This window comes from Rhinatrema bivittatum, chromosome 7, assembly GCF_901001135.1.
Source record: "Rhinatrema bivittatum chromosome 7, aRhiBiv1.1, whole genome shotgun sequence".
Lineage (NCBI taxonomy): Eukaryota > Metazoa > Chordata > Amphibia > Gymnophiona > Rhinatrematidae > Rhinatrema > Rhinatrema bivittatum.
This window is the reverse complement of record NC_042621.1, coordinates 261,759,299-261,771,397: the sequence shown is the minus strand read 5'-3', so window position 1 is coordinate 261,771,397 and position 12,099 is coordinate 261,759,299. Positions and strand designations below refer to the sequence as shown.

General features: G+C 45.9%; 1 protein-coding gene across 3 annotated transcripts in view; it reads right to left on the bottom strand.

Annotated features, from left to right (window-relative positions):
• Positions 1-12,099, bottom strand: part of MMS19 (MMS19 homolog, cytosolic iron-sulfur assembly component) — a 171,968-nt gene that overhangs the window by 49,831 nt on the left and 110,038 nt on the right. For 2 of the 3 annotated variants that reach the window (XM_029610159.1, XM_029610162.1), the window contains 7 exons: positions 11,244-11,398; positions 10,978-11,056; positions 10,330-10,455; positions 9,110-9,188; positions 8,795-8,892; positions 7,827-7,982; positions 734-889 (listed from right to left, as the gene is read on the bottom strand). In XM_029610159.1, coding sequence (XP_029466019.1) covers positions 734-889; positions 7,827-7,982; positions 8,795-8,892; positions 9,110-9,188; positions 10,330-10,455; positions 10,978-11,056; positions 11,244-11,398 — 849 coding nt within the window. The remainder of the gene's footprint in view (positions 1-733; positions 890-7,826; positions 7,983-8,794; positions 8,893-9,109; positions 9,189-10,329; positions 10,456-10,977; positions 11,057-11,243; positions 11,399-12,099) is intronic. The other variant, XM_029610161.1, reaches the window with a different exon arrangement.

Genomic DNA, 12,099 nt, shown 5'->3' with positions numbered 1-12,099 from the left:
GGCTTGGAAACCCATTGTGATGGCCAGTCTGAATGACGGTATATAAGAACTTTATAAATTAATAAATAAAACATAAGAAATGTCCAAATCTTTCATCTGTCTTGAGCTCATTACTTCGCTGCATCATGGACATATGATTAGCACAATGTGCGCTCAATACTTTAGCTGGGGACTCCCAGACAGCATGGCTAATTTATGCTTCTTGTCTACGGGAAAAGTTTGCTTACCGTAAACTGTGTTTTCTGTAGATAGCAGATGAATTAGCCATGCTGACCCTCCCACCGCCCCAGACAGTTACCTGTATTGCATCTCGTCTTGTTTGGATACAGACTGAGGAGATTCAGGGCTCGCGGGAAGATGCACGCAGGCGCACCTCACTGACAAAGCTCAGTGATCTTTGAGAGCTCTGCCATCTAGAGGCACGGAGGTGGTTCCCAGATAGCCTGCCTAATTCATCTGCTATCTACGGAAAATACCGTTTACGGTAAGCAAACTTGCTCTTTCCTTCTGTAACAGCGACTGATTAGTGAGACCATGAGTATACAGAAGCAGAGCAAGGAATCCACAGAACTAAACTGCAATGTGAAAACTCAATGAATAAACCAGAGAACTGCTTTAATGGGAGCATGAAAACTTGTGAGCACTCCATGACATCGCTGGACTTCAATTTAATCCACAGTGCCAGCTTCTGCATGAATGAATAGAGGATTAAGAATACAAAGGTCTACCATACCTTGCAATGCAGCTTGGATAGCTAAAGCCAGCAGACAGGGCACGACAGTTTGATGGTAATACCATAAGCTCTCTGTATCCTGTTGACACTGCACTGCCAGGAGGTGAAGGCTCTGGAAAACGGAGATCATATCCCCAGCACACATAAAGGTACTACCTTTGAAAGAGAGAAAAACATTTCCTTAAAATAAAATGCATCAAAAGGCAGCTCACTGCTCCAAAGAATAAAGATTAGTGCTAAGCCAACTAGAACCTCCACTGAAAGTGACACCCCATGTTCCACTTCCTTGCTTAACTAGGCACAGAGAGGTAATTTTTCACAGGGTTTAGGTGCTTAACTGAGTTGGGAGCCTAAATTGGCCCTGTTGAAAGCTGACTAGGGTTGAGTACATAGGAGCCTAAAAAGTGACCAGCTATTAAAAGTGGGTGGGGAAGAGAGTTAGACACTTAATACTGATTTTCAGCACCGCCATCCCAAATCTAGGCAAATGAATTACAGTCCTAAATTTAGGCCCCTGACTGAAAACAGGAATCTAACTTAGGACCCAATTCACTAAAAGAAAATTGGTTCTTACCTGCTAATTTTCGTTCCTGAAGTACCACTGGTCAGACCAGACAAGTGGGTTTATACATCCCTACCAGCAGATGGAGGCAGAAAACTAAAAGCTTTGAGGCGCTGCTACTTAACCAGAGTGCTACCTGCAGTCCCTCAGTATTGACCTATACCCAAGCCAACTAGAGAGTAACAATTCCTCTACAACCTCCTAAATGAGGGAAAATGACAAACCCAAAGGTTGGAGCCTCCCAAACAAATACCACAAATCAACCCAAGGGGCTAACCACAACCTGGCAAACTTCTTTAGGTTCTGTATATATACATTCTGACAGTTCTTCCCAGTAAGCATACCAGAACACGGATTTGCCATAATGGTCTTGAGAGCATTAAGAGGCTGGGCTCTGGACTGATCTATGGTACTTTAGGAAAGAAAATTAGCAGGTAAGAACCAATTTTCCTTTCCTGTTCATACCCCAGATCAGTCCAGACAAGTGGGATGTACCAAAGCACCCCTACACTGGGCAGGCCCGCAAAAGACCCCCCCCTCTCAACATACTTTCATCAAAGGTAGGCTGAACATCTAAACAGTAATGGCAAGATAAAGTGCGAAGAGAAGACCTTGTCACCGCTCTACAAATCTCCTGCGGCAACACTGACACTTGGCCCATGACGCTGCCTGCGCTCTAGTAGAGTGTGCATGCAAATGTTCTGGAAATCCCCCCTTACAAAGTTAGGCCGAAACAATAGCTTCCTTCAGCCAATGCATTACTGTGCCCTTGGAGACCTTGCATCTATTTCTGGCACCTCCAATACAAATAAATGATCCAACTGCCAAAAACTGTTTGACTTTTGCCTCCAGCGACTCAAACCAATTTGGGAAGGTAGGATTTCCAATCTGATTTAGGTGAAACCAAGCTACCGCCTTAGATAGGAATGAGGGTACCATATGCAAAGACACCCTTTCGTCCGAAATCTTCAGAAATGGTTCCCTACACGACAAAGTCTGCAGCTCCAAGATCCTTCTGAATGAACTAATCACCACCAAAAATACCACTTTCAGCGCAAGCTCTTTTAATGACACCTTCAATGGCTCAAAATAGAGGCACACAAAGCACCCGCAAGACCAATTTTAAACTCCACGCTGGACCCAATCTATGCACCAGCAGCCACAGATGCCAGACCCCCTTCAAAACCCTCACATCTGGATTTGAGGCCAACAACCTTTTCCCTGGAGTATAACTCAAACTCCCTGAATCCGCAAGGAATTGTAAACTAAGCCCTTGAAAATCACAGGCTCAGATTATCCTTCTTGTCACAAGCGCCTGCACTCAAAAGTCAAGTCAAGTCGCAAGATAAAAGTGATCCACCCAATCTGAGAAAATAGGATCTTGCCTTAATAGCTCCTGCAACTGAGCCAATCTTAGGGACCCATCAATTGTGCACTGAACCAGATTTGTGAACCATGGACAATGCAGCCTTTCCAGCACCACCAGTACCACCTGGATGCCTCAATTCACCTAAAAACTCAACCTATTAATGATCATGGAGGGAACACATATAGCAGGATCCTTGTCGGCCATGGAAGAACCTGAGCATCTACACCCTCGGCTGAAACCTATCGTCTGTGGCTGAAGAAACTTGCTGCCTTGGTGTTGCTCCTTGATGCCATCAGATCCAGATGGGGACTACTCCAACGAGATTGGATAAGGCTGAAGGTCTTCTTTGACAGCTGTTGCCTGATGAGATAGTACATGTTCGCTTGTAGATTGTCCGCTTCCGCAACATGTGAATCTGCTATCCCCTGTAAACATCGCTCCACCCAGGCAAAAAGGTCCTGGGCTCTTTGGGCAACCTCACGGCTCTTAGTTTCCTCTTGCCGATGGATATAAGCCACTGTTGTCACATTGTCTGAAAACACTCTGACCATTTGGCCTCGGACTTGTGGAAGGAATTCCACCAATGCCCTGCATGCTGCTCTCATTTCCAAGCGATTGATAGACCAAGATGCTTCCATTGGCAACCACAGTCCTTGTGCCATTTGTTCTTGGCAGATCGCCCTTCAATCCTTGAGGTTGGCATCCGTAATCTATATAACCCAGTCCAAAACCTCCAGGCCCATCCCTTTTTCCAAACTGGGCTGACACAGCCACCACAAGAGACTGGATCTGGAAGTACCCTGCAGCAGTAAAGGCTGATGAAACTCTTCCAACAACAGATTTCAGCATGACAGCAACACCACCTTTAGAAAACGCATGAGGGCAAAAGCCCTTAGCACCAAATTCAACATAGATGCCACTGAACCCAGACCTGAAGATAATTCCAAGTCCTGGGCACATGCATCCGCAAAATCTGCACCACCTGGGATTGTGACTTCCAAAACGCTCTACCGAGCTGAGAAATACTCTGCTGAGCTGAGTATCGAACTTCGCCCCCAAGTATTCCATCATCTGGGTGGGGCTCAGGTGATTCTTCACCAAATTCACTACCCAGTTCAAGAACTGCAACATATCCATCACTGTGCACACAGACTGCTGGCATACCTCCTCCGATTTCCTTCAGATAAGCTAGCTGTCCAGATAAGTATGAACTAGGATCCTCTCCCCGCGGAGAATTGCTGCCACCATCACTTTTGTCAACATGCGAGGTGCAGTTATCAAACCGAACGGGAGGACCCGAAACTGGAAAAAGTTACCCCAGAACCATACCATGAAGAAACTTTGATGTTCTTCCTGAATGGGAATGTGTAGATAGGCTTCCGTCAAGTCCAGCGATGCCCAAAAAACTCCATACGACGAAAAGCTATTACTGTCCGCAACATTTCCATACGGAAAACAGGGAACTCGCAGCATCACATTTCACCTTTTGCAGATCGAGGATGGGACAAAAGGTTCCTTCCTTTTTTGGCACAACATGGTAAAATAGAGACCCTCCCACGACCATGCTCCCTGGCCACCACCGGTACAATCATGCCAGCAGCTGAAGGCGACATGTCCCAAATCATCGCTTGTTTGCCTCAGACACTGCAATGACACAACACGAAAGCTTCTGTGATGGGACGAAAACATTCTAAAGCATAGCCATCCCTTATTACCTCTAGGACCCATTGGTCTGAGGTAATCCTGGTTCACTCTTCGTAAAACTGTGATAGCAGCCTTCCACCACCATCGAGAGAGTGGATCAGCCTGGCTTCATTGTGAAGCCTTACTGCCTCCAGCCCCCTGGTCGGAGTCCTCTCAGGGAAGCCTACAGATGCCTCGAAAGGACTGCTGCCTACCAGACCCCTGGTTCTGCCACAAAGACAGTGCAGAACCATTATTGGGATGAAAACCACTGCACCTCCTGAAACTTGGAGTGAGGTGGAAAAGCCTGGAGAAATTACTTAGCTGATAATTTCATTTTCCTTAGTGTACACAGATGGACTCAGGACCAATGGGTTATGCTTCCCTGCAACGACATCAGCCCTTTAGTATTCTCTTCAAAAGACTTCAGGCATCTAGTCGGAATGTGGCAAGACGCACGCGCAGCCCGTGCACCTGGCTTTACCTGTATTGTGCACTTAATAGGCCGTGCGCTTACAAACACGTGCAATGTTATATTCACAGCGCGTTCCGGTGTTCTATGGAGAGCAATTCGGCATGCTCAAAGACGCGGACAAGATGGCGCCGCCACAGCCTACAGCCCACTGGGGGCTGCTCAACGCGCTCGGAAGCCCACTTCCCCTTACCCTAACGAGATTGGGAATGATGCCGATTCGGCATGCAGAGCTAGGAGACCGGAGGAAGTCTTACCAAAACCCCTACAAATGTCTGAATTGTGAGGTAAATCATCTCTCTCTTTTTTTTTTTTTTTTTAATCTGGGCTTAGCGCTTACTGGCTGAGTATAGAAATGGTCTCTATCTGCAGGGGGAGAGGGCTTTGGCCCTGCTTTTCAGCTGCTTAAAATAGCAAAATCCATGCTGGGAACCAGCTAAAGGACCAAAGCACACCTCTGAGGGATCTCAGAAATTGCCTCAGGAATTCTCAGCTGGAGGAAGGACCTTTAGCTATCACTACAGGAGAGTAGGGCTCAATTCTTTTCTTCAATTTAAATGTAGAATTTCTCCTTCCAAAAAGTACAGCCACCCCCACAGGGAGAGATACATCCACCATCTGCTGGAGATGGAGAAATACTAAAGGGCTGAGGTCACTGCAGGGGTGTATTGGGGTGATGTCAAGCTTTGAAATTTGACTCAGTCTCCATCTGCTGGCAGGGGAGCATAACCCTGACTGTCATCTTATCCTATGGCAGTTTATTCCCTTTAGACTCTGCCAAAATCTTCATCAACTGTTTCCTTCCTTTAAAGGGAAGATTACAGAGCTGAGACTTGGACCACATATCAATTGACCAATTCCACAACCACAGCAAATGTCACAACCATATTCCTGGCTGAAGTCCAGCTCAAGTCACAAAGCACGTCAGCCTCATATCCAGTCCCGGCCTCCACCTGTGTTGGCTGGCTATTAACACCAGGGCCTGCTGAAGATTTCTCCTGAGACTTCTGGACCCAGCGTAAACAGGCCCTCTGCATCAGATTTCCATAGATCGCTGCTCGCAGGCTTGCTGCCAAACCTGCAACCAGAATGGTCATTTTGTTAGTGACCGCCGAGACCAAAGCATGCACCTTCAGCAATACCAGCAGTGGCAGGACATCCTCCATGAGCGCATACAACTTTGCTATGCCTCTAGCCACGTAGGGGCTCGCCTCCGGGAAGTCTCATTCCTGGTTCACCAGCTTCTTGAGCCTTTTAAGGAGAGGAAAGGCTTTCGATGGGCCCCGAGGTCCAATCAACACCGCATCCACCCCTTCATTGCTCAACTCCTCCTGGACCACCTTAATACCCAGCTCCTTCTGAACATGGGAAATAAGGAGCCTCAACTCTTCCTTACGGAAAAGGCGAATCATCTCCCTCCGTTATCGGGACCTCTTCCAGAACAGCCGTCCTGATAGACATCGACTGTGAGATCTGCTGGATCATCCTTATTCACCCTTGGACTAGCTCCAAAGACCACTTTCCGGGTCATCCAGGTCTGAATTATCCGAGCCGCTAGGCCCCTCAGGATGGTCCAGGCCCAGCCGGAGAAGGAGGTCCCCTGAACCCCTGGCCAAGGAGCCCCTCTGCCTCTTTGCAGCAGGACCAGATGGCTGACAGAAATGCCCTTTTATAGCCAGTGCTTTTCCTGGTTAAAAAGGCTTTATGTATAAGCAAGACAAATTCTGAGGAATACTCCATGTCATCCTCTCCCCTGTCCGGCCCAGAGCCCGCATCTTCTCCCCCCCACCCCACCCGACGGGATTGCTGGAGATAACGGGGGAGGGGAGTCCTTGGGCTCCTGGGAATCTGTCACCTTCCGAGCTGTAACCCTTCTCCTGCCTGGCAGGTTGGTTAGGCTCCCAGTATCGACGCTGACAAGGCCTTGAGAACCTGTGGCTTTCCTACCTGCCTTGTTCCCCCCTCCCCTAGAGAGCCGCTTCCCTCCAGAAACTAATTGCGGCATAGCGCTGCTGCATTCAGCTGTCCCCCAAGCCAGGACACCAGCCCGACAAGCTTTTCCGCGCTGGGAAACCGCTGTCGGCACCATCTTGTTGCCCCATGGCCGAGCTTCCTGAGGAGGAACAGAGGCTGCGTGATTTCGGCGTGCAGGATGGGGGGCGAAAAGCACTGCCCAGTGCAGCCTCCGGCTCCCCGAGCAGCCCAAAGCCATGAACAGAGGACCTACACTGCTCCCTTCCCCTGCCCAGGCCTGCCCCAATGATCAAACCAGAAACAGCCCGAGCAACTGCTGCTGAAAGAAAAATGTTTTTTTTTTTTAAAGAAAATAAAAGTAACAAACAGCAGCCACAGCAAAGGAAGAAATTCAAGCAAAAAAAGGAATATTTCCCTTCTCCTGGCAACACCTCTAAGAAGGAGCCTTCAGGGGATAAGAGGTAACCAGGACCCCCGGCTCTGCTGCAGTCTAAACCTGATCAGGGATTACCAACCCCCCCCCCCCCCACCCTCCCGATCAGCTCAACCTGAGGGATGGCCCACGAAGGAATCTAACACCACAGGGAGCGTCTTCTAATTTCTCTTCTTCTGTCCCTTCTTTCTTTCTTTTTTCTTAACTGCAGGTTTGCACCTCTACCATCTGCTGGAGACGGAGAAATACGGAGGGACTGCCTTTATCTGCTGGTAGGGATGCAAAACCCACTTGTCTGGACAGATCTAGGGTACAAACAGGAAGAGCCTGATTTTCAAAAGCATTTACATGCTTAAAAATAGGTTTTACACCAGTAGGTGCACTTTACCCATGTAGCTGGGCTTTTGAAAATTGCTACAATATATGTCACTGAACTGTGCATAGGATTTACCTGCACAAGACTCAGGAATTTTAAAATTAAATGGCTCTGCTAGGAAATCTGTGTGCATGCTCCTCATACTGCAGAGCAGACAGCAGGTCCTGCCTTCTTTTAAAGGCATAGTTAATGCATACTTCTGCCTGGGCCCCTCGCTCACTCACCTTTCTGCATGTGTCGCAGGTAGCGCAATAGGAGAGGTACTGTCTCCCTCACTAGAGAAGGGTGCATGGAAACAGCAGACAGAGCCCTGAGACAGCGCTGCCTCAGGGAATTCCGGGACTGGGAGAGGATCCTCTCCTGGCTCGGCTCCACCGAGTCTACAAGTAAAGCCAACAAGTCAGCTCTGAGAGCCACCAGCAGAAACAAAGTTTATTTGTACTAAAAAAAAAAATACAGACACCTCTGGCCAAGATGAAGCCTGGAGACAATGCAACGGTACTACAGGATCACATACTATGACTAGGAAAGAGGTGCGGCTTGGCACAGCTGGTAGCAACTTAGCTCCCCTCCAATTTCTGCTATTCCAGTTCCAAAATAAGGTTGATTATTTATTTATTTGAAATTTGGATAGGTCTTTTGCCTCTCCACTAAACTTATTTACAAAGCTCTTTCAGCACAAGACAGGGTAGGGAGGAGATGAAGGTATGGATGTTTGGGGCCAGCAAGTTTTCACTATGATCTTCATATAGTCAACAGTGCCAAAATGTTGAAGGCTCCTCTTCGTCCTCCCTGTGAGCCACGTTAGCAAGCCACATCTCAAACAGCCACATTCCGCCATTAGTTCCTTTTAGGCTAAGCATGAACTCCAGTTTATTATCAGCTTTAGAAACCCCACCACCACCACTCAGTTGTGTGAAGCTTCACATGTGGACCCCAAAACTCAGGATGAGTAACAGTGGTGTAAAAACAGACAGGAAACACATGCTGAGCCCAGCTTTGCTGTACTTAATTACCAGCACGCTGTTTTTAGATAAATAATTGCTTGTGTTCGTTATTCTCTTGCTTGTAAATCTGAGTTCTCATTCTGTTAATTTAACATTGTAGCTGTGGTTTATTGTTACAGTGACTGTTGATTAGGACTATCATAGCCTCTGGAATGATGTGGTAGGGCTCTGTGTGAAGGACGCACCTGTCTGTAACTTTTCAGCGAGGACTGGCACCATCCCGCTGGCAAAGGCAGATGGGTAAATTCTGGCCAAAGATCCAGAAGCTTCCATGGCTTCCAAACTGTCAACAGACATGAGGAAAACAGAAACGTGAATTGCCCATCCTGTGAAAGGTGTCTGAGACAGCAACCAAAGAGACTTTAAAGAACAGCACACTGAAAATCAAGTCATAGTGACACATGCGACACAGGCAAGTATGTCTGCTGATTAGTGTAAATTCCAGGTTCTCCCCTCTCCACCCGTGTGGAAAAGATCCCCAGGCCCTTATGAATACCTACTGATTCTGTGCACCCTTCTCCACGATGAGCCTATTTAAGTGGTCAACCACCAGTTCCATGTCTGAGGCTGACAACAGCCCTGAAAACAGAAAAGACATGGTTTACTTGAAGCTTTTCTGCTAAAATTCCTCCTTTTCATCCTCCACCTCCTCAGAAAAATGCAAGAATGGTCCATTTCCCTAGCTTAGCCTAACTAACATGGAGTCAGGACACAAAGCATTATGGGAAGTTCAGCTACATGAATGATACAAGAATAGTAAGGGACACTGTCAGCCTTGGTAGATTTGCATCTTCTGTGCAAAGGACTGGAGGGGACGACAATTCATCTTGTTGTCTTAGGACTCTTAAGATGGAAGTTTGTTTTACCTCCAAAGAATTCTTTATTCAGTTAAATCATGAAAAAGAAAAGTCATTTTAAATTGGCTCCTGATGAAATGAGAATCAATTAACAAAATACATTGCTTGTAATTTCTGAGCTTTATTATGTTCGTTCTTATTTTGATTGTGTAATTTTTTTGCATTTAAAAAAAATCTATCAAAATTTACATCTAACCATTAAATCCCTCCATACATCATAATCATTTATTTTAGTCAATACCTGATCATGTTGTTAAATTATGACCAGCATACAGGCACTACCTAGGAGTATAGCTGCCACTATAAGAAGTTTTCAAGTTTTTCATTGATTCATCATCTTGTCAGATAAGTGAAATTTTATTTTCAATATAAAAAACATTTTTTGAAAAACATCAGATTGATATATTTACACAAGGCAAAGTAAAAGCCATGAAGCTGGTAGTGCCTAAAATGATGGTCATAATTTAACAACGTGATCGGGTATTAAGTTTAAATAAAAGATTATGATTTATGGAGGGATTTAATAGTTGGATTAGCAATATCATTTTCCATCAAAATACTATTTTTGGACAATTTTTATAACTTGGGTTTATGATTTGTATTTTTTCATAATGTAAATGCAATGGAGTCGATAAAGGAAAGATGGAATTTATCCTTCAAAACTGTCTCAGGCAGCAGAAGGGACCTGAAAACTGGTAACTAAGGTGCCAGGTAATATTTAGGAAAGCTTGGAGGAAGTCAAAGAGAAGAACTGGAAAATCACAGGGAGGAGGGGAGGTTAAGCTCTTTCCTGCATCACAGAAAATCATCTTCAACCTTAGCCAGCAAGCATTACAAACGCAGCACAGATAAAGAATAAAGACCTTGTAGTGAGCCCAGGACCGTCAAAGCCTTGATGCCCACCAGCTGCAGCTGGATGCTTGGGTCAGTGAGGGCTGAGAACACCACGTTGCAGAGAGCATCTTTGAAACCTGTGAGCGCATTGTCATCTGGGTGAGAGAAAAGAAAAAAGAGAGGTGGCCACAAATCCAACAGAGAACTTCAATTACACCAAAGGATGAGTGAAAACACAAGCAAGAATGAAACATTTGCTTCAAAGAAATCAATAAAGCCTCAAACTCCTGTCAACTGCTGACACATGCAGTCACTTCTTCACTGAGACACCCAACAGCTTCTACTGGTGGCACATCTGCAGAAAAGCCACGGAAGTTATCAAAGTCTGACCACAGAAAATGATACAGCTGCTTGGCGTACTCTGGAAAGTGCTCATAAGCCATAATTGTTTGATTCTTCTTACATTACTCCAGTAAAAAGGATGACTCCTCTACACAATCTAACGGAATAACTGGGAAGCTGAACTATCCTAGGAGTGTAAGAAAACAAACCATTGGCTAAGCAGGTGACCTCATGGCTTGTTTTACACGTGCTGGATTTTCTGTGCTCAAACAACAGAAGTCAGATATTTCATCATTTAGGGGACAGAGTCTCTGAAATTGAATTAAAAGTCCTACCTTCTTCTTCATGCAACCACTTCCCCTGCAGCTTCAGGAAACCCAGAAGCATCTCCAGGATTGTCCTTCGCTGACTGCTCTGAAAGGGTGAAACGACATAGGTGACAGCACAGATCTCCAATCCAGGTCTCTCTCTCCACCCCACCCTGCTGCCAAATCCCCCTAACTCCATCATCCTGATGCGCAACACACAAGCTCAGCCATAGACATGTCTCGCGCTATAGCCTCCCCCTCCTCAGGCAGACAAAGACACCCACCACCCTCACCTGTATGTGCTGGTTATACTGCTCCAGCAGTAGTGGAAGCAAGTTTATGGTGATTTTGTAGCACGCCCTGTAAGAGGCGCCAGCTGCAGCCTGGAGGAGTTTGGCGCTTGGCCACACTAATTTCATATCTGGTTCACACAGATGGTGTTTGCAATCTGAAACAAGGATATTGGGGACAGGGAGAGAGTGGGACATTAATAAAAAAAATTTTGGCATACAGCAAGAAACAACTGGGCAATTGACAGGTAGTCAGATTTCCTCTTCTTGGTGTCTACAGTTTGTTGAAATTGTACTGTTTTCAAAATTAAAACATGATTTTGTAACTACTTGAAGCCCTGATATAATAAAGTATGCTCAGTTGTGCATAAAATTTTATTTTCGATTTAATGAAGAGTTTAGCACACAAAAAATGTACATATAAACATGAATAAAAGTGCATACAAATTAACACGCCTCTGTGCAAATTCCATGTTAATCAAGGCTTTAGCTATTATTCCCCAATTCACAGTGGCGTGTAGGCTTATAATTCACGTTTCCTTAACGCCAGGGCTGGATTTCGGAATAGGCAGCACAGGCACATGCCTTGGGTGACAAATTCCGAAGGCCCTCAAAAACTGATTTCTTCTGCTGCTCTCTGATTTCGGGGACAAAATCTCCACCACCCGGGTCCTCTGCTTGTGAGTGCCATAATCTTAAATGTGGCCCTGCTTAACATTATAAATGTAACTCCTGGTCAAAGGGGAGTAAAATTTCTGGGACTCGTGTAAATCTACGAGGCTGAACGTGGAGTCTGTGGTGCAGGAGCCCTGTTCTCAGGATCTGTGTGCAGAAAACATGGATTTATAATGTTCATCAT